The sequence below is a fragment of the Alligator mississippiensis genome, chromosome 1, assembly GCF_030867095.1.
Source record: "Alligator mississippiensis isolate rAllMis1 chromosome 1, rAllMis1, whole genome shotgun sequence".
In the NCBI taxonomy this organism is placed as follows: Eukaryota; Metazoa; Chordata; order Crocodylia; family Alligatoridae; genus Alligator; species Alligator mississippiensis.
The window spans coordinates 459,970,021-459,995,185 of NC_081824.1; the positions used below are offsets into that span (position 1 = coordinate 459,970,021).

The following is a 25,165-nucleotide window of genomic DNA, read 5'->3' on the forward strand; positions in this document are numbered from 1 at the left end:
AAGATTCAGTGAGTGGGCTAAAACTGAAGCCATATATTTGTCTTATTGTTTGTAGTACTGCATGTAGAATATGTGCAGGCAAATATATATACTTGCTAAGCATATAAAAAATTGAGAAGGATATGAATCATAGATGGGTGTTTTAAGGTTTGCTTTGCTAATTCATTGCCAAAACAATAAAGTAAGCTGAGTAACTCAAGAGAAGATTATATTTTTCAGGTAAACAGCTGTCCAAGTATCTCTCTGATAAACTGATGTAGCTTTAGCTCCTTCCTATGGCTGGAAATGCAATAGTTTAAAATGCATGCTTCAGTTTTAAATATTCAGTGAAATCAGGTTTAACAGCCATTTGTGGCTATGCGTTTCCTTTCAATTTGTCCAAAAATGATGTTTCCTGTCAGGGGGTGGAATAAGATCAAGCATTTTTATTGTCTCTCTGGGAAAGGAATAAACCCAGGTGTTGATAATAAAATACAATTCTGAATATTATCTATCACATTTTTCACTGACTGTAACTTTCAAAGACAAGCACAGAAATGATTGTTTACAATTACATAACATTTACATCTCCGTCTTAGAAAGAGTCATAGTATAAAATGTTTCTTCCTAAATGGTTTTGTCTGTCCAACTTTGTAGGAAATTAATTACAGTGTGATACAGAGCAGATTAAGGCCACTGAGTAAATAGCAGGGAGAAACAATATTAAGTACTGCAGAACTGAAAACAAAATGAGATTCATCTTTGAAAAATTGAAACTAAAAAGAACTGTGGCAGGGGAATAATTTGTTCCCTTTGCGTGCTTCTGTAGTGATACAAATGAGCTAAATCGCTGTACAGTAACCCTGAATGAAAGAGGGTTAAAACTGCAACGGTTTTGCTGCTCTTGTATCATGGCAGAAACACAGAGGCTTAAGAGTGACACTGTACAGCTATCAGTCAATGGCATATTTTCATGATGACACGGAGGTCAGTCCCAATTAGTACGGTTCTTTGGAGGACTGCTGTCTTATTCATCCCTCTCCCAGCCTGATGCAAAGGGATACAGTTCTGTTACAGCTCCTTCCTTGAGAGCAGGCTGGCTTTCTATCTCAAGCAGTAAAATCAAACTCAGATGTTTTCCAGGGTTAGGTTCCTTATTGCCATAGTTGGATCCAGGATTTTAAAAAGGGGATGCTGGCTCAGCGATCAGTGCTATAGGGGTGGCTGCACCCCTGCTTCCAGCCCCCTAAATTAGGTAAGAATCCTTCTCCGCCCCACCGTTGCTCCAGCTGTTTGCTGCAGCTTTTATTTCAAAGGGTGATGCTTCTGCAAGGTGCCACCTGGGACTGGTGGTAAGCTCCAGCTGGCTACAGAAAAGGGAGACCCTTTAAAAACTGCAACAATCAGATGAGTGACTTATCCTTTATTTAGCAACACATTGTGAAGTATGTGGTTGTGAACCACCTGGATACAAATGCTCCATGTTCCACTGAGTAAGGCCAGAGTCAGCAACCTATGGCCCTTGGACTGGACGCAGCTCACCAAGCAGTTTTGTCTGGTGCATGAAACCAGGATGTCAGTTTTTAATTAGCAACAAGCTAGTGGTTGGGGAATTGGCAGCGCTGGCCGGATCACAAGCAATATCCTGCCGTCTAACCAAGCTACATTACGTTGTCTCACCATGCCAGGGGTTGCAGAACCCTGGTATAAGGCTTTCAGCTATGGGTCAGTCCTGGGTGTCAGTTAACGCGATGGCTATCACGCATTACATGGATTTCTGCATGGAGGTGCAATTGGAACTACGTGGGCAAGACACTCCTCCTTGTGCCCTTTGTTTCATGTACAGTAGCTCATGAAATGCATTTTCTAGTCACTTTTGCCATAACCATTCATGGCAGAGAAGCAAAAGATGACTCAGAAATCCTTTAAATATTCTAATGAAGGCATAATTTGGGTAATTGCCTGAATGAGCCTCTTGTTGGAGGACTTGAGGTTTTGCATTCTCTAGAGTCTAACCCATGCTCCATTGCAAAATAACAGCTGCGTGCTGAACAGATTATCGCGGACAACCTGCCTGGAATACCATTTAACCCGTAATCAGTATTAAGGCCATACGTTTTCTCCTAGGTAAGGAGTAGGCATTCTGCCTAGCCTCCATATTGTGAAAAGAGTTTGGAAACGGGACTAGGTCCAAGGTAATTGTGAGTCTCTTTGGAGTGTGATTTTTCCTCCCACAATATCCCTGCTTCCAACAAATAGGTTGGGCTAATACCAGCAAAATGAAAGGCTGTCCTTGTGAGCCATAAAACATACATTTGAGAGAGGGGGCAGAAGGACCAATGCTTAAGCCTTGTCCTTTCTTCTGATGCAGAGATATCAAAGAAGGAGAAGCACCTCCACTGTCCAGAAACTACCTCGATAGTTTGGCTGAGAGTGCCAATGAGTACTTCTGAGGCACTCTAGGAAATTCCCTACTGCCATGCTCCTCTCTCCTGTGTCGCACAACTACCAGACCATTCTCTCCACCTCTGATTTCCTCCCAACAGGCTCTTCACATGCATTTAGAAACTAGTCTTCTCTATCTTCCTCCAGTCTCTCTTCACAGAATTGGAGAAGGAGAAGAAACCAGGTTAGATTTTTCTCCTAGTTGTAGAGAAAGGGTCATCAGAAAATAGGTCAGAAATTATGTGGGGAGCGAGAATAGCTCTTAGGCTCAACTTCATTATTATTATGCATTATTTGTAAGCCTGGGAAGAAGGACAGCTTTGGAGTTAAAGGTACTGGCTTGTAACATGGGAGGGCTGGGCACAATTCTTTGCCCTGTCACTGACATACTTTGTGACCTTAAGCAAGTCACTTTTTCTCCCGTGCAGGAAGCATGCAGGTTGTGGGATTTACAAGTTTACCCATAATCTGCAATTCTCGTGATGCCAACATGACCTTGTATGGTAGACACTGAATGAATGAATTTGTATTGCCTGAGCATCTAGCAACTGTTGTCATGGACAAGGAACTGATTGTTCTAGGCACTCAGCACACACTTTATTATTGGCCAGATGATACTCACTCACCTCCTCGGAAGTAGCAGCAGCTCTTCCTCCCCACGCTATCTATTTCAGGGGCTATGTGCATATACCCCCTGCTGCAGCCCACACACACTTCAGTCTTGTAGTAGCAGAAGCCACTGTTGTCCAAACTCTAGACACCAAAGGAAACAAGTTGGAGAGGAAGGCACATAACTTTGTTCCTGGGGTCAAGGCGAAGAAAAAGATGACATTTATGTGAGTTTCTAAATGAGATCAGTTTGAGACTATGTGGCTGACAAAGCCCCCAGTCCTGCCATGAGAGTTGCATGGCAGGCCTTAGTGAAGTCAAAGGCACTTGGGGAGGATTCAGATGTCATGGCCTTTAGCCAAACCCTGTGGTGGAATATAAGTGGACCATGATACTGTTTAAAGCTTGAAAGGGTGCAGAGAAGGGCCACCCGAATGTTTAGAGGCCTGGAGGATAGGCCCTAAGAGGAGAGACTCCCGGAACTGGATCTGTTCAGTCTGCATAAGAGAAGACTGAGAAGTGACTTGATAGCTGCCTATAAGTACGTCGGGGTGAAGACCAAGGTGTAGGGGAGCAACTCTTCAGAATGGCATCCCTTGGGAGGATGAGGACCAATGGGCACAAGCTCATGGAGGAAAAATTGAGGTTAGACATCAGGAAAAACTTCTTTTACAGAAGGGTATCCAGTATCTGGAACATGCTCCCAACAGAGGAGGTACAGTCGCCATCACTGGAGGTGTTCAAGAGGAGGCTGGACAAGCACCTCATAGAGCTCATTTGAGTCCAATAACCTCTTACCTATGGCAGGGGACCAGACTTGATGATCGTACTGGTCCCTTCCAGTCCTTCTGTGCTTGCTTGCTGGGTCCACACTGGACCCTGTGCTGCTGTGGCTGCCCTTCTAGCAGTACCTGAACTTACCTGCCTGACATTGCCACCCCTCAGACAGGGGGCTGGGATGGTGCGGGTGCACGTAGTTAACAGCCCAGAAGTCACAAGAAGGCACATAGTTAACAGCCCAGAATTCACAAGTTTGAGGCCATAGCAGAAGGGCTCATGGCATGGCCCTTTCAGATCCTAGCAAATCTGCAAATTCTGCTAAATACCTTGTCACACAAGGCTACACGAAAGAAAGGACACCTCTGACTGAAGTATAGATGCACCCCCTAATAGCACAGATCTATCTTCCCATTTCTCCTGACTACACACATTTGGTAGTACAGCAGACCGAAAACCCTGCAGGGAAGGGAAAAGCATTTGCTTGCTGTGTTGTGTGTAGCAGCTGTTGGGGGTGGGGGGAAGGTGCTCCCCTCTTCCACATCAACTGATAGCTTCCCTGCCCCTTTTTATTTGTGAAGGGGTGGAGGGAAGGCTTTAATTTTGTAAGACTCCTTTCAAATGACAGATTTAATAAACCCCGAGACTTTGAAATGCAAAAAGGTAGTGTGGAGCTTTGTGCCTGAGTCAAGGTAGAGGAAGAGGCTAGCAGAGCCTGCCAGTATTAATAAGGCTCAAATGATCCAATCCAGCCAGCAAAATTGCTTTGTGAAACGCACATAAAACAAGGCAGGCACTTCTGTCACACAGCAAGCCGGGCTGGGTGGCGATGCTCTTTATTATTTATTTATTTTTTCAATTTACAAAATGCGCTGGTCAGCAAACTCCCTCGGGGTGTGTATAATAAAGACACCACCTCAATTAAACCGCAGTAGTTACAACATTGATACAGTGCCTAAGAGAGGACTCAAACTACCGCAGGCCTTTCCCCTCTGAGAATACTGAGCTTGTGACTCTCACCCAGCCAGGATCCCTGGAGGGCCAAAGTCTGTGTGGTGGGCACTCCTGGTGGCACAGTTTGCAGGGATAACTGTTTTCAGCTGCAGGTGAAGGGAGTTTCTCAGTCTAGCACCATCCACAGAGAAACCCTCAAGGTTTTGTGGCACTTAAAAGATGGAGTTAGGCATCAGTAGGCCTTTCAGAAGTACCTAAGTGCTTAACTCGCTGAGGCCTTTTTTGACAATCTCAGTAGGCACCCCGATGCATTTTTCGGTGTCTAGCTCCTTTCAAAATCAGGGCTTGTTGCCTCAAGTGCCTGAGTGGACTGCAAGAGTGGTAATGTCATCCAAGGATTGAGAGAGAGAGAGACCCCTTGCAGTTCAAGCATGCTCAGATGTAGAAACGTGAGGTTTAGAAAAAGGTCTGCCAAATGGCCAATATCCACATTGAGAAGAATGAGCACATTAAATGTACACCAAAAACCTGTCACTAGCTCAAGACAGGTGTGCAGCCAGACAGGTTGTACAGTGCGGTCTGCAAGGTTGCTTGTGATGGAGTGGAGGGCACTGAAGTCATTTCACACAGACACCTGGGTCAGTGCTTCTTTAAGGATCAGGCCACAGGCTTAAAAACTATCATCCACTCTTTTGGCATTATGTCAGGTGCGATAAAACAACCAGGAACAAGCCCCCAGTGCTCAAGAACTGAACCACAGACTCATTTTTGGAGAAGGGAAGCTGGATTGTCCTTCTTGAAGGCCTGTAGGCTGACAATCCGCTAGGAGTCAATGGGACCCTTGCAAGAGTGGGTGCTATGTAGATGATTTATGAGGGGCAGGGGGATGGAGTTGGACTCTAGGTGTTTAATTTTGGGTTTGCCTTATTACACAGCTTTAGACAAGTCACTGGGGCAAAACTTTCACAAGCATTCTGCTGTTTTGGCTGCCTCCCGTTTTGGGTCTCCAGCTTGAAATACCCTGGGCCTGATTTTTCAGCAGAACTGAACACCCCTGGAGCTGAAGTCAGCTTGAGTTGTGGATTATGAAGATGAACCCCGAAGTCTGTCGTGGCGGGCACCCCCAACCATGGCCACCTCTGATTCTTTAGTATTCACCTCCCTCAGTGTCTCCGCATGTACAACTGCTATAATGATACTGTGACGGCCTGGCACGGGCTTCAGGAAGATTCATTAGTTAATGTCTGCAAGAGGCTTGGCACATGTTTGGCGCTATGCTAGTATTGAGTATTTGTACTATTACTCGCCATGCTCAGTAGGAGCACTGTTGCTTTAAAAAGGGAGCTTGTCCAAGCTCTCCTCCTCCACTGGATCTAAGATGGATGCTCCTGCTGCAGCACAGCCTGTGAGCAGACTTTGCCCTGCCTGCTTTTTTTGTTTTTCCTGGAAGCTTGCTCCAGACAAGCCAGCTGCAGTGCAGAGTCAGCAGAAGCAGAAGGGCAGCACACCCCAGGTAAGTTCCCACTAGCGCAAAGCTGCTGTTTCGCACACCTGTACGGCTAGCATCAAGGAGCCTGGCATGCTGAGAATTATGGTCCTCTCCTTGTTTTTCTCTAGCCGACTGTGAGACAACAGCTCTCAGCCAGGACAAGTCAAGCCACTTTTGCCCTCTGGCCTCTTAAATTTCTCCCCTGGTTCGGTGGTATTTGTTTCGCTGTTCTGATGGCAGGGGGATTCCTGCTGCTGGACCTGATCCTGCTTTCGCTTGCACTCCTAACGCTGGTGTAACTTCCCTGGAGCAGTGCTGGAGTAAGTGAGATCAGCCCCCAGCCCGATGCCCCCAAGAGCCAGACTACCCTCCAGGGCATGGTTGCATGCCTGTCTCCCCTCAGGGAGGAGGTAGTATGCTCTCATTAGGGGGAGCAGATTAGCATTAGTCCACAAAATGCACTGCAGGCTTGCCTGGGCCAGCAACCACAGAGGCTAGCTTTGCCTCTGAAAGGGGATCCTTCCCCAGGAACACCCTTTTGCTTAGGCATTAACCATGTCCTCTTTGCTGAGACATAGCAGAGTGGGCACTTCAGTAACTTTGCAGGATTCCTCTAATTTTCCTGCCTTTAAAGAAACTTTAACTTAACCATGTCTGGTTAGATATACACTTGTTTCTTTTTGGGTCTGGTAAAGTGAGGTGGGGGTGTGGGGGTTTAATGGAATGGAGAAGAATTTAACACCTTTCTTAACACCTTTGATGTACAGAGCTGCCCCAGTCCAGCCAACAATAACTGACACCACCATAGCCTGGGTGCATGCTGACAGTGGCTGCAGAGCCAGGAGGAGGGTAAAACACTGTGGAAGAAATTATCCCTGCCTTTATATATACCATTGTGGAGATAAAAAGGTGCCTCAAGAGACCCCCTCCTTCAATGCAGGAGGAGAGTCAAGCAGGGTCATTATAGCTGTGCCTTAAGGGTCATTAGCTATAGGGTCATGATAGCTCTGCCTATGCTGCCCCTTTAGCATGTGCTCCAGCATAGGGAATATATGGAATAGGCATGCCAGGGATTTGGGGCTGTGAGGGAGACCCTTGGTAGCCCTAAATTGGAGCAATTTCTGGCCCTCCTGCATCTTGCATTGAGGGCTCTATTAGTTTTCAGAAAAACCCAGATTTACACTGCATCTCCTCTGCCTGGTTTGTGCCTCTTAGGAGACACTTCACATCACTGAGGTTCGCTTCACAATTTTGTGGTGATACTCCTGGAAGTGGGGAGTACCTAAAGCATGGAAGAGTTGCTCTGTGATTTCGGGTTAGGTTAGGATGAATTTTGAGCCTCAAGTCATAGCGTGTGTACTTTCATTTGAGTAGCACCACCAGTTTTTCACTGTGGAAAAGTTGAGCAAGCTGCAAGTGAGGATAGGTTTGGTGGGCAGCAGATCTTCATGAAGAAGCAAATGGGTAGGGGGAAAAATAAGGTTGCCCACTCCTGAGCCACACTTCACTGTTCCTTCTGGATTGCAGGCAGGTAACTGTGAACTTGGGGACTCACTAGGGGAGAAACTGGTCAGGCCCTCCAGGCACACTACTTACTAGCTTTCCTTTCATCTGTCTTGCTGGCTCTGCTGATGGGCTGCTTCTCTTGGCTTGAGTCAGTAGACAGGCCCAAAACCATGGGCACCAGATATTTTGTCTCACCAAAATATTGTCTGGCCACTAGCTTCTCATTAACAAAGTGGATAACATTTTAGAGCTGTGTTCAATTAGATTTCCACTTTTAAAATTCCCTTACAATTAAAAAAAAAAAAAAAAAGAAAAAGTGGTAGCAACATTTAGAAAAATCTACCAATCTAGACCACCACCAGCTCTTCTCATATAGACCTCCCTCTTTCTGTCAGAGTTTTATGAGTGTTAGAGCAAGTTGGAAAACTTTCCATAGCATTTAGCTTCAAACATATCAACATTACTCTTTATTGCTTTTCCCTGTCATCATGAATGATTTTTTTCATCATGGAAAGTGAATTTTGGAATCATAGCTGAGAAGCCATTTAAAAGTTGTTATTTATAAAAAATGAGCATAAAATGTCCTGTTCTTAAGGGCTAGGGACAGACATTACACATAAACTGGTTTAAGTGATCAAAAACTGGTTCAAACCTTGTGGCGAAGTGGGAACTCCAGGACCAGCCACAGTGCTAGTCTCCCAACTACCTCTGGGCACGCTGCCCACCTCTCTATCCTGCCACGCCTTGTTGTTAAATGATTAGGGTCTTAATTAGGTGGGAAGCTGCCCTTTGAATGCCTTGTTCTCCTGGACCTATGTATGCAGCTCCAACCACCCCTGTTGTGCATCCCAAGCTACCCCCCCCCCCAATGTTCCCTCACACCACGGTTCCTGAGTCTCACAAGGACTCTCCCTCCCTCCCTGGAGCAGCAGGTCATTGTGCTCCCCCTTGTTATAATTTTGACCCACACTCAGCCTTTCCTTAGTGGATGACTTACTGAGGTTAGGGCTCACCCCTAGCTTCCTGGCTGAGCCCCCGTATTTGCCCTCAGGCCCACCTTTGGCCTCAGATGCCCAAAGGCTTACCTGGACCTTGCAAACCCTGTCCTCAGGGCCTAACCTCACTTGCCCCCTTCTTCTCAGGGCCTCGCCACTCTTGTGCAGACCAATTGGTGCCCCTCTGCACCCCGCTCTGCACCTCCACCTCCTCTGAGGCACATACTCTGCGCCCTACACCAGGGCCTGGGGTTGAACACCCCTGCAGGCTCAGGTGCCACTCGTCAGCATGCCTGGCCCACCATTCTTGCTCTCTGGGGTCTTGCACCCTGCCATGGGCTGAGGTGCCACACCAGGGTGTGCCTGGCTCTCAACTGCCACTGATGATAAATAACCCACTCGAAGGTGGGGGCTGGGGTTAAGGCGCCCCTTCTCGTCTTTCACCAGGGTGGTAACTGGTCTGGCATTTCTGGGGGACTGTTCTGCCATGAACAGCTCCACCAGGCCACCCATCCCTGGCAGGGTGCAGTTTTAGTTCATGCCCAGGACCAAAAACCTCTTAGCCATCCCCATAAGCTCTTACCCTTACCTCCTAGTGTTACAGGAGCAGCAGCTTCACAGGGAGATGTTGTTTCCTCGGTGCAAAGCAGCAGACTGCTGCCTCCCACTCTGCTGGCCTGAATCTTCAAATGGCCATTCATCAGAGCTGGGGCAACACCTGCCAGTTGCCTTAAAGTGGCAGACACGAAAGGTGCTCTGCCACAAACCTGTAATGAACGGAACAGATGTTCACTGCACATAAACCATTTTGAAAATGCTGAAACCAGTTTGAGATAAACCTGGTTGAATGTAGTATCAGACATAACTGATTTGGGTCAAATCGGTTTATGCAATGTCTGTCCCAGACCCGTTCCTGGTTTAAGTTAAACGAGAGTCCCCCAGTATCCCAGATGCTTTGCAGCCCTGGGTGAGACTCTCCACTCCACAGCAGAGCTGCCCCCGCTCTTCTGCTCCCTGCTCAGGCAGGGATTTCCCCCTCCTCCCATCTGCCTTACACAGACACTTCTCAGCATTAGCTAGCCTAGCCAGGTTAGACTAACATGCAAAGGTTGAATCAATTCAGGGTCAGACTTTTTGAATGTCTGTCCGTAGCCAAGGTGAGTAAAATCTGTGTTATCTGGTAATTGCTGGACAACCCTGACTTTTTAATGGTAGCTTTTGGAAGTGTGTTCTTAGGATAACTGTAACCATGTCTATGTGGGAGGGTGGTTGCGGGGGCGAGGGGGACAAAAAAATAAAAAATCAAACAAATGTTTAGTCTGGATGTCTTTGTCTGTCTCAGTTGGAATGTGGCAGCCAAGAGACTCATTTGGGTAATGAACAATGTCCTCTTCTCCTGTCTTAAGTAACATATACCATATGAGATCTGGGTTCAGCTAGGGATTGTGGTGTGTGTATAGTGTGTCCCAGCACTATGAGTTCTTCATCCTTAACTGGATTACATGAAGTCAAGCAAGATTAGACTCTACAAAGCAGGATTTATGTTCCAATCCTTCCCCTTCCCCCTCTTTCTTTTCCCTGGCTTTCTTGGGTTTGTTATTTTGTTTACTGATATTTTAGAATTAAGATTTGAGGGTGTCTTATGAAGAACTGGAAGTGGATTGGTGTGTTTTACTAAAAGTTGATGATTTCTTCAAGGATCCAAAGAAACTATGTTGTCAGTAAACTGACATGTATCATCAGTTTTATTTTTCACATATCTTTCCATTGTGTACTTTTTTCTATAGTTCATTAATATTTAAATAGTTTAACCACAATATGAGAATCAGGGGCTGGTTTCAGATGGCTTCTCTTTGGTGCTGACAGCAGAAACTCCAAGTTGCTGCTTGCTAGGGATGGAAATGGATTCTGTGTATCCATTGGAAAATGATTTATTAACACATCATCTGAGAGCTTGAGCCCTTGGCCTTTATCCAATGCCATCAGCAAATGGGCAAGCTAAAAGAGTGAATGGACACCCGGCACAGTTCCTTTGCTTTTTTTTTTCCTTCAGAGTTTCAAATTTTAATTTTAAGTGCAATAGTATTTTAGACACTCCATTTACAAGCCTCTCTAACTCTTCATCTCCACTCTTAATGTCTCTAACCCTCTCATAGTCCTAACTGAATCTCCTTTTTGGGGAAAGGGGATGGGTGTTATCAGACTGTGTTAATCAGATCCAACATTTAGATCCTGCATGTTTCCAAGTCAGCTGAAAAAGTTTAGGCATTGTCACTAGTTCTGAGTTCCTAGTGTGCTGACTTCCCATCCAAAACCTTTCCTTAGGACTGCAATCCAATTGTGCTAGGTCCCAAGAGAAGCGCTGAAACTCTCAAGCCACCCCAGTCACTTATGCCCTCTCCCCTGGAGGCCACCTCAGCAGGCACTCTGAAATGTATGGATGTCTGTTCTGGGAGAGGTTGCAAGCACTTTGTAGGACAAGATTAGAATTTGAAATGATCCTGACTAATTGGATAAATGGTCTGAAATCAATTAACTGAAATTCAGTAAAGACAAGTGCGGAGGACTGCTCTTAGGACAGAAAAACCAAATGCACAAATCCAAATAGAGGAAGAACTGGCTAGTGACAAAAAAAAGGATCGGGGAGTTAGTGTGGATGACAAACTGAATAGGACTGAACAATCAGATGCTGTTGCAAAGAAGACAAGTTTTATTCAGGAATATATCCTACCCTACTCAGCACTAGCAAGACCTCAGCTGGAGCCTTGTGTTACACAAACTGGAGAAAAAGAAGGGAAAATAATCGATTTGCAAAACATGACCTATGAGAAAAAGCTGAAGGAATTTGGGTTTATTTGTTTAGAAAAGAGAAGGCTAGGAACGGAAAATGATAATCTTCAAATATGTAAACAGTTGTTACAAAGAGGACAATGACCAATTGTTCTCCATGTCCACCAAGTGTTGAACAATAGTTAAAAACTAATTCTAACGCTAAGGATCATTAAGCACTGGAACAGATTACCTGGGGAGTTGGGAGAATTCTCATCATTGGGAGTTATTAAGAGGTTGCATTGTCAGAGGTGGTTTTAGGTATACACGATTCTCTCTTTAGAGCAAGGGAATGGTCCATCCCATATTTCTAAGAAATATACTTCTCCTCTGGGGATAGTTGGCAGGCAGAGCATTTGAACACAGGTTTTGTGCAGAAACTACTGAAAAACAAACACGCTTAACTCTTTATAGTGGCCTAAAGAGACTTACTAATGTATGTCAAATAATCAATGCCTGTACCTCCCCTTAGGCCCCCTCTACATGTTACATGTATAACACGATTACCTGGGTAATTGCACAAGTAATTTAGATCATCTACACATTCAAATTAACTATTACGCCTTTAAAAGGTCCAATCTGCTATAAAGTTAGGGCTGGAAAGTGTGCAATAACTTAGTAGCTGATTTCTATTCAGCTTTAATTTACATGTGTAGTAAGGTCTATACCCCTGTGGCTGAGAGCCCTGTCAGCTGATTAATCAAGTCTGGTCCGACGCGCTGTAATTATAGTGCGCACATGTATACAGGTGCCTTCAGAGTCACCACTATTCTTGAGAGTTTACCTGGAAAAAGGCTAAGTCCCTTGTCCTCCATTCCTCTCAGCCGTATCTTGCCTTCCTTGTGATGGCCATGCGCTCTGTGACATGTTGTTACTCTTTTCTAATGGGATTCTTCAGTGCTTGAAACCCCTTATTGCTCCCTTGGCAGATGCAATAGAAGTCGGGGCAGTGGGTAACTACCCTACTTCCCTATCTGGGTTCGACTATTTGTTTGGCAATTCACTTTGGTCATCTTCCCACATATAGCCTCCTGTTCCTACTACAAAATGGAATTTGTAATCTAGGTTACCTTATGCTATTCATAAAACAAAGCACATGAATTGATGTAGATGTATTGACCTACAAGGAAAGGTTGAGAGAACTAGGTTTGTCCTCTTCTAAAAAAGAGAAGACGAGATAAAAATCTTTCCATACATAAAAGGCTGTTAAAAAAAGGACAGGCATCAATTGTTCTCAGAGCAGGGGAGTCAGATAGATCACGGGTTGGCAACCTATGGCTCATGGGTCAGATTGGGCCCGCAAAGAAGTTGGAAGTGGCCTAGGAAAATCCAGCCTGTCCCAGGGAAACACAGGGGATCAGAAGTCCCACAGCTGAGCTTGAGCTTGAGCTTGAGCTGGGGGGGTGGAGAGGAAAGATTTGTGGCCCTGGTAGGGAGCAGAGTTGCAACCTCTGGCTGACAGTCGCAAAAGGATGTTGACCCCTGAGATGGATGTTGCCTTAGGCCTGTTAAATTCTACATTTGTAGAGCTCCATGGGCATGTCTGCACCCCCACGGCGGTGTGTCCCAGCAGGGCACTGCCAAGCATGACTCACCCACTTGCACATGCAAAACCTGGTAAAATACTGGTGAGGCTGCTGTCAGGCATCCTTCTCTGGTTACTCTTGAGACCCGAGTTTCTGGTATATTTGTGAGTGGCCCAAGGGGCTGACCCCAGGGCAACCTCACCAGAGCCTTTTTGGGTTCAGAGAATGGGAGTGCGAGTGAGTGAGGTGTGCGCTCAGGGACCCTTTGCCACTCGAAGTGCAGATGTACCCAATATATCCCAAATTATCAAGTAGCCAGTTAGGTTAGTACCAGCCCATTTTGCAGGTACATACTATTGAACATTGTGCTTTTTCCTATGATCTGACTGGGTGTAAGGCAAAAGGACTACTAATGGGACTGAATACAATTTCCAGTGCTGGGGCCAGACTTACATGCTTCGTGATTCTCAAACATGAGACGCTGTGGCACCCTGGGGTGCTACTATATCTTGTTAAGTGTGCTGTAGGGTGCCACTAATATTAGCACTATTAGGTGTACAACCACCTACACATTCACGAGAGAAATGCAGAGATGTTGAACTGGACTCCATAGTGTCAAAACCATTGTGACATGTTTTATTTGAGTGGCTGGAATTTCTGTTATTTTTCTATAGCTAAGCAATGAGTGAAAGCTAACAGCTGGCATTTTCCAGAGGGTGCCGTGAGTCTAAAATGTTTGAGACCCACTAGTATAGACATACCACAGGTAGCTGGGTAGCAATAACAATGTAGGTATCCAGGGCAACACACCTGTATTTACCTGAAAAACTAGAAAATCCTTATTCTGCATGGAGTTCTGTGCTATATGGCTACACCGTGGACACATCTACACAAGACATTTACTGTGCAGCGGACTAATTAACTGTGCTGTAAACGGCTCTGCATCTACACGTGCACCCCTATTAGGGCACACAAAACTAATAAACTCTGCAGCAGGGTAGTGCATGTAAATACAAGTCTTACCCTGCTGTGGAGTTTTTTTCATGCACAGCAATGCATGTGCAGATGCTGCCCCAGCTGGCTGGGGCATGAGGGTGCTGCAGGGTTTGCCTGCTGGTTAGCCCTGCACTGAAGTACCCTTGTGCTCTTGGCAGCCCCTCCACAGCACATTGAGCCTGGTCGGAATAGCTCCGAGCTGGCAGGCTGACCCCCCAGACCTCCTGGCAGCTGGGGCTGCTGCAGCCCAGCTCAGTGTGCTTTGGTCTGGGTACCCATGTAAACTGAGAGCCCGGGAGCTTCCTGGGAGCCATAAACTGCGAAGCAATAAGCACTGCAGTTTGTTGCTGCATGTTAATGGCACATGTAGATGCACCCAGCTGTCCAGTCTGAGTTAGCTTGGGTAATGTCTACCCAAGCCACTGCAGTGTAAAGAATATGCTATGATTCCCACTGAAATCAGTGGCTGCAAGTGCTTAAAGATAAGCATGTGAATCTCTTTGCCTGATGAGGGCCTCTGCTCTGTTAGTAACGCATATTTGCATAATCAGGCATATTGTTTGTGTTAAATTTCTTATGAATAATCTCCATTAGGAATATAGCAGAAAACCCTTTTTAATAAAGAATTTTCCCAACAAATTGCGTTGTTTTATGGTTACTGAGGACTCGCAGCAACATTCCTGTTTGTTCCTTTTGTGCTCAGTGCTTAATATGAATGAATGTTTTCTCTTCCCTTGTTTCTCTTTTCACTTGCAGCTGGCTCAGGAACCATTTTAAAAATCCTAAATAGGAGCATAGGGCTGGGAGGGGCCTTCTGGGCCATTGTGCCCAGTCCCAAGCCTTCTCGGAGAACCATTTTGTTTAAAAGGGGCCATAAGAACGCTTACTGTAGCGCATCACCACTACAAGGCTCCCCATGGCATCAACAAAGGTATATTTATTTAATAGTAAGACAGCTACTTTTTTTTCTTTAAGTGATTTTTGCAGGTGTCTACACATACAGGGACTAAAGTTAGCACCGAGTCCCTGCAGCCCTGCCGTGTGCTCCTGTGACCACTGGGGGGAGCTTCAGCCTCCAGCCACATGGCTGCCAGTACTTGGCAGCCATGTTGAAGCCAGACCCAGCTGCCAGCACTTGGCAGCCATCTCGGGAACTCTGATCCGCCAGCCCCTTTTCTGCCCAGGAGCCACATGCAGGGGCAGCATACACCAGCTCCCTCTTTCCCCACCCTGCCTCCCCTGCCACCCACGCACTCCCTACCCCCTGCCCACCCCCAACACCACTCTCAGGACATGCACACTTGAAACAAAGAAGCTTTATTACCCTCACAACCCACACCCCCATATCTCCCCCCTTCCCTCTCAACAAACAGCGCCCTTCCACTACCTTCCCCACCCACCAGCAATAAAAAACCCACTTACAAGTGGCCAACTATATAGAGAGCAGCCCAGCCCTGGGGCAGGAGAGGCAGCGAGCCAGGAGCCCAGGGGCTGGGCTCAGGCTGGCCCTCTAGTGGTGCTTTCTAGGGTTACTGCCAGGTCACGTCTACACGTGCGTTAATTCACTTTAGCTAGTTGTGCTTAAATTTGATACCTGCAAATGCAGGTATTAAATTTAGGCACAATTAGCCTAATTTTGCCACTTTTTAATGCACAGTCAGGGCACGCACGTGTAGATGTGTGCCCGTAATACACATTAAATTAGGCTAATGCGCATTAACGTATCTTGTGCAGACACGCCCAGTCTGTATGTAACTCAAGCCCAGTGGCAGCCCATTGTACAGCCGGCATCTGTACTGCTGGTGACACAGCCAGTAGGAGCTATTCTTGCACCCCCTGTCCCAAAGGTGGCACCTGGGGCTTTTATACCAGTTACTGTACTGAGGGGAACACTACAATAGATTTGCTCAGATTCTTGTTTTAATGAAGGTAGGCCTGAACTCTGCACGATTTATTTTTGTTAATGGGGATTAGTTCAAGTTTGTTTCCAACTCCATTTGTAGCTGGTGCTTGTGGTGCATCGAGCCTTCCTATTGATTTTGTTATCAAATATGATTCTTTGAGGAGACTCCTCTTTAATCACTGTTGAAGTCAAGTTTAGTGTTTGGTCGGCCTGATTAGTGTACAAAGGAATTCATAGGAGAGAGATGCAAGAACTTGGTGATTTTGAAGTCTAACAGAAGATTAGAAGAATAAAGTAATGTGTAGTTTGACCAAAGTTCTCATATGGCTTTGGGGTGATGGTGTCTGATAAATGTAAACAACAAAGAGTTGGAGGAATGATTTAGGCCCTGTGGTGTGAAGATAAGGAGTGAAGATAGGGAAGAGACACTAGGCAAGAGCAGAAGATAGGGGATTTTCAAAACTTGAATGCCCTGATACAGCCCAGGAAATCGCTAGAAGGAAATGGTTTGGGAATGAGCTCCAGAGCCAGAATCCAGTATGAAATATAGTGGGAACTCTCGTGCTAATACGCGGACTGGTGCTGTCAAAGTATCTCCCCTGTACAATGGAGAGAGAGATCTGAGCTTCCTCTTTTGGAATTGGCTCAGGTATGTCTACATGGCACTGCATTGCGCTGTGCAGACAGACTCTTAGATGGTAATTGGTCGTAAAGGTAGTTGTCATGGGGCTGGAAGAGCAGGAGGGTTTTAGTAGCCATATAGGCCATGATGGAGAAGATAGATAGGGACAAGTTCCTATTCCTTCCGAATTTCTTAAACTAGCATAATTACTCTATTTCTTTTTTAACTGAAACACATGTTCATACATCCCTCCCCTCATAGCTTGCCAGCTTTTTAGATGGCCTTCATGTTCTGCACCCACTGTTTGACCTTTGTGACCTGGCCTCGGGCTCCTGTTTCTCACCATCTCATACAGCTCTCTGAAAACATTTGTCCTCGGTTAGATCCATGCTTTGTGGTATCTGTATCATCACAGCTTCTGATTTAATGTTCAGTGCGGTGTAACACTAGCAGCCCTTGCTCTGTGTATCAAATGACCAGTGGAATGGATGGTGCTGAAATCTGTGCCCAGCAAGAAGTAAAAGCAAGTTAGATTCTGGACCGACGCGCTACAGTGAAGCAAGGAAAGAGGTGGCATAGCTTTATGGGGAATGCAGTTCTCTTTATTCCAGTAACGTTCCTGGTTTCAGCGCTCGAAGAACGTGACTCTTGCTGGGATTCTCTGCCAGTGGCCCCATGATGCCAAATGTTTTGCCGGTCGCTTCTGACGACTTCAAGGTACTACCGTTCTGATCTTTCTGTTTTCCTAATTTTCTGTTCCAGTAGTGCTATTGTGCTTACTGTACAGTACATCAGCCCTACCATTTTCTGCATTGCTAGGGTGAACATTTTGTCCTTGCCTTCTGTCACTTCTGGGTCTGTTGACAATGAACAGAATGACAGGAAGTGGTGGTTTAGCAGGGAGCGCTCTGAGGATGGAAGAGGCGAGAAGGAACTCGGAATTATGAAACATTGGGGGAAAAAGGGCATGTGAAACCACACATGGCATCATGCCTCTTGTTCCCAGCGTAGGTAGGCTGCAAATATACAGCGTGGAGCAAAGAATCTATTCCCTTAAAGGGTCAAGTAGGTGAAAGGAGAAGCTCTGTTACCTATCTCCAGTATTCCCCAGTGATTGGGACAATAGTGTGCAGACTGAGACAGGAACAGGAAGTTATTAATTTACAATCAAAATAATATTTGGGGTTTAGATGAGGAGGGAGAGAGTAGCTTTTCTTGGAAATTGCTCAGACAATGGCATCTGACTTTTATTCACCAGAGTTGTCATTTTACAGAAAAGCAGTCTGACAGCTGCTCTACATCCCAATTGGCTGGGTGTCTCCCCTTGTCACATAATTATAGCAAGAGAGGTGCACTTTGTTCTGGGAAGAATAGCAGTTGCAAGCAAATAGATTGATTCAGGGCATTACATTGCTAAATTTTAGGGGTTCACAAAATACCGGCGATACATGGAGTCAGCCCTTTCCACGGCTGCATCTGCAATATAGGCTTCTCTGTGAATCCGTTCAGAGGGGGAGATTTCTCAATAAACTGTGCTCCTGATTAAATTGCTTTCCTGGCAATTAGCAGTTTATTTCTGCTTCAGTGATAGGTATCACACAAAGTAAAAATAGAGAAGGATCTTTGGGCAGTCAGGTTTGCCTGACTTTCCTGTGGGTGGCTGCCACCTAACTGAACCGAATGTCTTGCCCACTTGTGATGTGAATTATTATTCCAATCTGTCTGGAATAAGCCTTCTTCTAGTTAGATCTGGGGAGGAGTTTTCTGTTACTTCTTAAATGACTGAGCAGCAGGTAACTTTTTTTTGTACTTGAAAGCAACAATGAGATTAAGTCTGAAGGGCAATAGTGTGGAAGCCTTAGTTGTTGTTTGAAACTAGAGCATTAAAATGAAATCACAAGTCAAATCTGTTATAGGTTGGGAGTCTGTAACAGTGTTATGCTTAGAAGCATGAAGGAAGGATGAGCTAAACAAATAGATGTGTCCCATCTTTTTGGGAAATACGTAAGCAACCTAATGCAAGCAGGTTGTGGGAGGCAGGAGACTAATTGGCCTCTTTTTCTCTCTCCTGATTTACAATTAAGTGCAGGAGACTTGCATTAGGCTTAGAGTCTCAATTCATGTGCAATTGTTTGTATGATTTTTTAGGTCCATTTTGAAAGGGAGAGATCATCATGTTTAAAACATTTGAATGGCAAGGATGTAACGTATTCTATCTATAGAAGAAATTATGATTATTGGGAAGGATCAAGAGTGTTACCGATCACTTCAATGTCTAAGATGAGTGGGCATTGGAATTGTTAAGACAAACGCATCGTTTTCTGGCATTCAGTAGTAGTGTCTTCTCCTAAAAATATTGTAATGCCACCCCCATGCCAAATTAGTGCTTATCAGACCAGTATTACAGTGTACTCACACCTTAAGGTAACAGTGTGATTCATTTTTTAATGATAGTGGCTGCTAGCTGTAACTATGGAACGTATTGTCATGGAAACCACACTTTTCTATATTTACACAAGTGCTGGGTTATGAGAAAGATAGGACTTGAAAGAAAATCTTTTTAATATATAGCTTAATAACAAGACAGTCAGCCTGGGAATCAACAGATCAAAGACTTAGATATGGTATAACTGCGTGTCACCATAACATGTATTCTAAACAGGGTCAACCAGGATTTCAAACGTTAACCAGAAGGACAAGTTGGAAAAAAGTGCTGCTGTGATGTCACTTTGGAACAACAGGTCAAACGCGGCTTGGATTATTGATGGTTGATCAAACAGCATCCCAATAATAAGCTCCCACATGACTTATTGTAGCATATAAAACCTGTTTCAGGCTGCTTGGAATCAAGCTATGGCTTGAGTGAATTGAGGACAATGCAATGTAGGACCTGTGCTTTGCAAGAAATACATATTGTGAAAATAGAGCAGGGTTGCAACTTTAAGGAGAGAGCAATTAATGGTGCTATAGATAGAGAGATGTAGATATATAATCTATGTTCAATTTGCATTTTAGCCCTTTTAATAATATACAGACAACCCATATGCTACAGTAGTATGTAAGCTAGAAGTTCTCTTAATTTTAAGAAATCAGAACTGATAGATGGAAAATATTTTTTATGCCAAATAAAGATTTTTATCTATAAATAAAGACAACTGATCAAAAGAAACATTAGTGGGGTATGATAGAAAAAATGTCCAATTTTAAGAAAATGACTCCTTAATCCTCTGTGGGTTGAAAAGTAAAGGCTAAATTGTGCAGAAGAGATGCTGCCTTTTTATTTCTTATTTCTATTGTTATTTCTTGTATGTTGTCCTCTCCAGTCAACTCTTAAAATATAATCTATTGACAAGTTTTCTGATATTCACCCCTATAATTCTGTAAGGCAACTGCACATATGCACCTTCATTTGCCATGGGTATTTTTCTAGTCTATTATGTAGCAGGTTGTGTGCTCTTCTTAGCTTGGGTCTCTTGCAGCTAATATTTCAGTTGTCTCCTGAGAATACATTTATGATTGCCAGAGAGACAAACTGCTCTCATTTCTTTAGAAAGAGTTCATAATTTGATGGGCAGAGCCACCTGAGTTAGAAATAGCAGGGTCAAGTCTGTGAAGTGACAGCTGAGATTATTTCACTGCCAGCTGTGTAAATGTTTAAGCTGTGTCTCTGCCTTTTGTATTAGTTCCCATTCAGTTTATGGGTATCTGTGTCTACGTTGAACTCAAGGCTAGACTTTTTAGTTATTCAACTTTTGACACAAATGATTCTGGACCAGCACAGCTACCAATTTGCCCACCCAAATGGTGGTTATGCATTTTTAACTGGTACTGCCTAAACTGAGCAAATACGACCATTGTAACTGCAGCCAAAATGTTGTGGTTCTTTAGTGATTGCATTTCTGGCATGGTGGAGCCTGGTGTGTAGAATATGTTTTTGGGTATATTACTAAAGTACGAGCTGCATTGTCGGTAGGTAGGCTACCTCCAAAGCAGAGTTTAAAGACAACTGTTTTTCAAGCTTCATACATGTGTATTTTCTATGTAACTTCATGTATTTATTCAGTGTCTCCTGCAATCCATCAGCCTGTCTATTTGTAAATTTGTGCCTGGAGAAAGCTCCCATGTGGCAGGCAAGGATTGGGTAAATGTTACTTGTATTTCTCCGATTGCAAACTCCCAGCATCTGGGATTTTCAGCTTTGAGTACAGTTTGTTTCATGCTGAGATTCATCTTTATGGAGAAAGCAAAGGTCATAGCTTCGGCACAGTTGTGATTCAAGTGATTCGTTTTTGAGAGGACGAGGGAGGGAATCCTTATTGGAATGCATATTGATAAAGGCTGAGGAGTCTGTCTTGAAAGATAAGTCATTTTTCCCCCTCTTCCCCACAATGACTATGTATTGCAGCAACTCACTGGCTTTTTACCAAATCAGGAGCTGCAGTATTTTTCTTCCGATGGAATAATTTCAGCCCACTTGAGCTAGCATGACAATCTTATGTGATTGTTATGAGTAGGCGTTTACATCCTTTTACATGCTAATGCTGCCACACCTGCTATTCCCCTTCATTTCCATTTCTTTTTTTTTTCAATGTAAAAACTAATTTCCCAGTGGAAGGGAAACCCTGAGATTCACGATCAGTGCTGCATCGTTGATTCATCAACAAAGAAGGGGATGGCTGAATGGGGCACAGGTAGAGATTCAAGCAGGCTGCTTCTGACCAGCAAGAGAAAAGCTAGCTGTTGAGCAGCATATGTTGCCACTCCATGTGCTGTATTAGCTACTTGTTTTTATCCTTCGGTAGGCTGCCACTACTGCAGCACTAAGGGAATGTGCCCTATTGTTAAAAATCCTGACTGCTTTACACCAATGATTTGCCACTGCAAAGTTGCATGTACCAACAACACTTTATCGTTGATGTTTGGATGCAAGGTAGGACATGGTTAACGTCTTTCAATGCATGCTCTAACTCCTTTGAATATTTGTGCTATTTTATTTCATGTCTGAATAGTGCAATTTGGGATATGCTGGCTATAAATTAGGGCTTGCAAAATTGATACATTTCAGATGTTAGAGAAAAAACAGTGCAAGAAAAGGGTTCCTTATTTCCCAGAATTGTACAGGTGCAGATTTACATAGGAGAATCAACTGGATTATGAAGAATTTGTTTTAGACTTGGTTATATACTTAGCTAACAAAGCTAAGATTACTAAATCGTTTGCCCAGCTTTATTGCTTTTGAAACATATGTAATCATTCTGAAACCTAGAACTAGTAGGAAGGTATCTACTGTTTTCATTTATATCTCTGGTGCTTGTAATGAGACCTGAAATGATCAAGTATGCAGTCCTGCACTTCTATATAATAAAAAAGTAAGCCCATAAAACCTTATAAAAGTCTAGAGGAGATGAAAAATGCATGATGAATATATGAAAGGAATGTGGTTTTTTGGGGCTTGGACAAATTTAAATTTAATAAATTCAATCAAAAGGTGGCGCAGTTATCCAGATAAGTTAATTTTTTGGCTATATAAAGCAATCTCACCCCTAATTTTGTGAAGAAGGTACTGAGTTGAGTTGGCTTTTTAAAAAATCCCCCCCCCCCAATATTTCCAATTTGATGCATTTAAATGCGAATGTTTGCAAATTACTCTTTTACTGAAATAATCTGATAGTGATGTCAGGAGTTAACTAGATGTTTTGTCTTTGGATAGAGAAGTTCGGTTCTCAAATTGTTGGACCATTCACCCTAGCTTTGTAAGGCATGCAGAATGTTGCCCAGATCTTAGTCTCAATAGTCCTTATTTTAACAATGCGAATAGTTTTTAAAGTTGCTTCTATATGCTTAAAAATACAATGATTAAGTAACTGGCCAGAAAAACCTGTGGTTCTAGTAAAAAGAGTTAAGATTATAACTTAAAAATAATTTTAATTGATACAGATCTTTCAGTCTTCAGAAATGGTTGTGCTACAAAATTCAACCCTTGCTTGATCAGTGGGGATACAATATAACTTTTGAACTACTGCAAGGCATACCGTGAAATATCCTGAAATCTTACGTAGTAACTGTATAAATATAGCTGTAATCTAATAAACCAATACTTCTAACTATAAGCATGTTAAAGGTAAAGGATGGAGTATTTGGCATTTGCTACAATTTGTTTGATCTCAAGGTAGTTTACTGTTATCCATTGACAAACATTGTCTACCTTCTCTTTCCCCTCCCTCTGTCTGTATGAATCTTCTGGCTATCTGTTCCCGAGTACGTGTTACTTGTAGTCTTAGCTCCATTCCATACAAATAAAAAGTTGTGCTAATTACAAAAGGTTTATTGTTTAATTGCCTTGTCATGATGCCACTGGTGATAAAAAGAGTGTTGACAGTTGAGCAATCTATTAGTGTCTTCAACTTACATTTCGTAAGAGCAATTAATGTGTTTTTTTTAATTTAAACTCCAAAACTTTCAAAAACTGATTCTGAGTGTTAAATTATAATTAATAAAGGTGAATTATTAGTCAAGGGAAATTAAATGCAAGCCATCAATCTAATAAGGTAGGCCAGTGGCCTAGGGACTGGGATCCAATTTGTATTCCTGCCGGAAGCGTGATTTTCAAAGGATTTTCTTTGATGCACTTAAACTCTTTCATGATTTTTAGATCCTGTTAGGAAGAAGCAGGAGAATAGAATTCATAAATTTGAAACTTTAAAAACTTTTTAGGGCTGCAGGCTCATTACATTAGTTGCAGTGTGGGCTTTTTAATGTTTTTAATCGCTTCATGAATGAAATAAGTCGAAGTGTGGGGTGGTGATTCTTAGAAGGAGGATGCTAAAAAAACACAAGTAAAATGCATATTCTTGCATCAGTTTGATGCATGTCAGACTTGTACTTATTTGATTCAGTCTCCAGAGGAGGTGATGGAAGTCCAATATTTTATGTGAATGTATCACTAGTCTATATTGCAATAAAACCCTTTGTGAGATCCCCATGTACTGGAAATAGATCCATTGCAGCAGCTCTCCAGGTTTACCGTGCCATTTTAATTCTGGTGAACGTGAAATATTTTGAGTGCTGCCAATGGTTAGCTTATTCTGCAAGGGCTAGTTATTCTAGTTCATCTTATTTTCAATAGCACTCTAACTCTCACTGGGCTGCACAATTAGGATCTGAACATCTGAGATGGCTCATCATGTAGACCCCCTTTACAAAGGCGGGGTCTAGTCCCTGAGAAAGGAAATACCCCTTGATGCTTTAAATAAGAACATGGCCAAAAGCCTGATACTTGCCATGCTGCTCAGGTTTGTAATCTGTATTCTTTTCTACATCTAACTGGATCAGGAATAATTTCATTCTCTAGCCCATATTTTCAAGTGTTTTTGAGTCGGTGTCCCTTATTCCTTTATACTTCAAGATGTAGATTGATGTTCACAAATAAACTCAGTTTTTGTTGAAGGAAATGTGTTTGCTCCTGGACTTATTTCAGTTACATGAGAGTATAGTCTAGCACTAATGATGTAAAAGATATCCTCTTTTAGGAGCATGCATATAATGAAATTATGACAGAAGGTCTCATGCCAGCCTGAAACTGTGAGGGATGGGGCAGAGTTGGTGTCCTATTTCACTGAAAGAGTAGGTAGTACCTTCAAGAAGGGTTCAAAGTAAAAACAAATATCTTGGAGGTGTCAAATCATCAGGTTACAAATCAAATAGTAGCAGATATATGGCCAATAAAAAAATCCTTTCTGTAAGACTGTGTGAATCTTGAACATGGAGTGTTTCTGACAATCATTATTTGTGACTTTGCATTGTAAATTGGAGCAAAATTCAGGCTTCATCTTCTGTGAACATAGAAAGAGAGAAGGAGGTGTTTAGGGGGAAAGCTTGGTGCCAGAACCATCCTACACCATTTCTAGTTGTCCTCTGGCGCAAGGATTTTAAAAATTTGCCAAGCCCTAGCAGGTGGAGACATGGGAGGAGTTGTTGGGAAAGAGCAGTGTGGATCTGGCCTAGTTAGACCACATGTTGTACAGACAGAGGAACAGAATAGACCTGTTTGAACTGCCAGGCAGCATTTACTCTGGGCTCATGTTCATAGAAATTGAATATAATTAAAATAAAGAGCCCCAAACTGGTCATGTTTTTATAATCTCTGACATTCAAGATTCAGAACAGTTCCAGGCATGATCATCTGAAAGGCAGGATAGATGCTAACTATCTTGGGTGTTTCTAGTGATTCCTTAAATTCAGTAGCTGCATGCCTCAGTTTATTTATCCTTACAACCACCATATGCGAGAAGAGTTTCCCTTACTCCACCCGGGGCAATTTGCTGCATGCCGGAGTGTGCATGCAGGGGTATTCCCTGGGGACAATTAGCAGTGACACAACTATGTGACACTGCTAGTTGTCCCCAGAAAAATGCACGTATGTGCTTGTCTGGATGTGCCAAGAGAGGCAGAACAAGGAAATGATTCTGTTCCTCCAAGGTCCAGATAGCACTTGAACTTCTGGATCATCCTCCCCTTACAGTTACCTTACATTAT

The 25,165-nt window shown here is 43.6% G+C and overlaps 1 protein-coding gene across 5 annotated transcripts in view; it reads left to right on the plus strand.

The window, feature by feature from the left end:
• Nucleotides 1–25,165, plus strand: part of DLG2 (discs large MAGUK scaffold protein 2) — a 1,595,452-nt gene that overhangs the window by 567,125 nt on the left and 1,003,162 nt on the right. Inside the window, exon 1 of one of the 5 annotated variants that reach the window (XM_059722025.1) lies at nt 21,284–21,560. The exons of the other annotated variants lie outside the window; for them this stretch is intronic. Within the exon in view, the coding sequence (XP_059578008.1) occupies nt 21,459–21,560 (102 nt within the window). The 5' untranslated portion in view covers nt 21,284–21,458. Of the gene's footprint in view, nt 1–21,283; nt 21,561–25,165 lie in introns of those variants that run through there. 5 annotated transcript variants of the gene reach the window in all.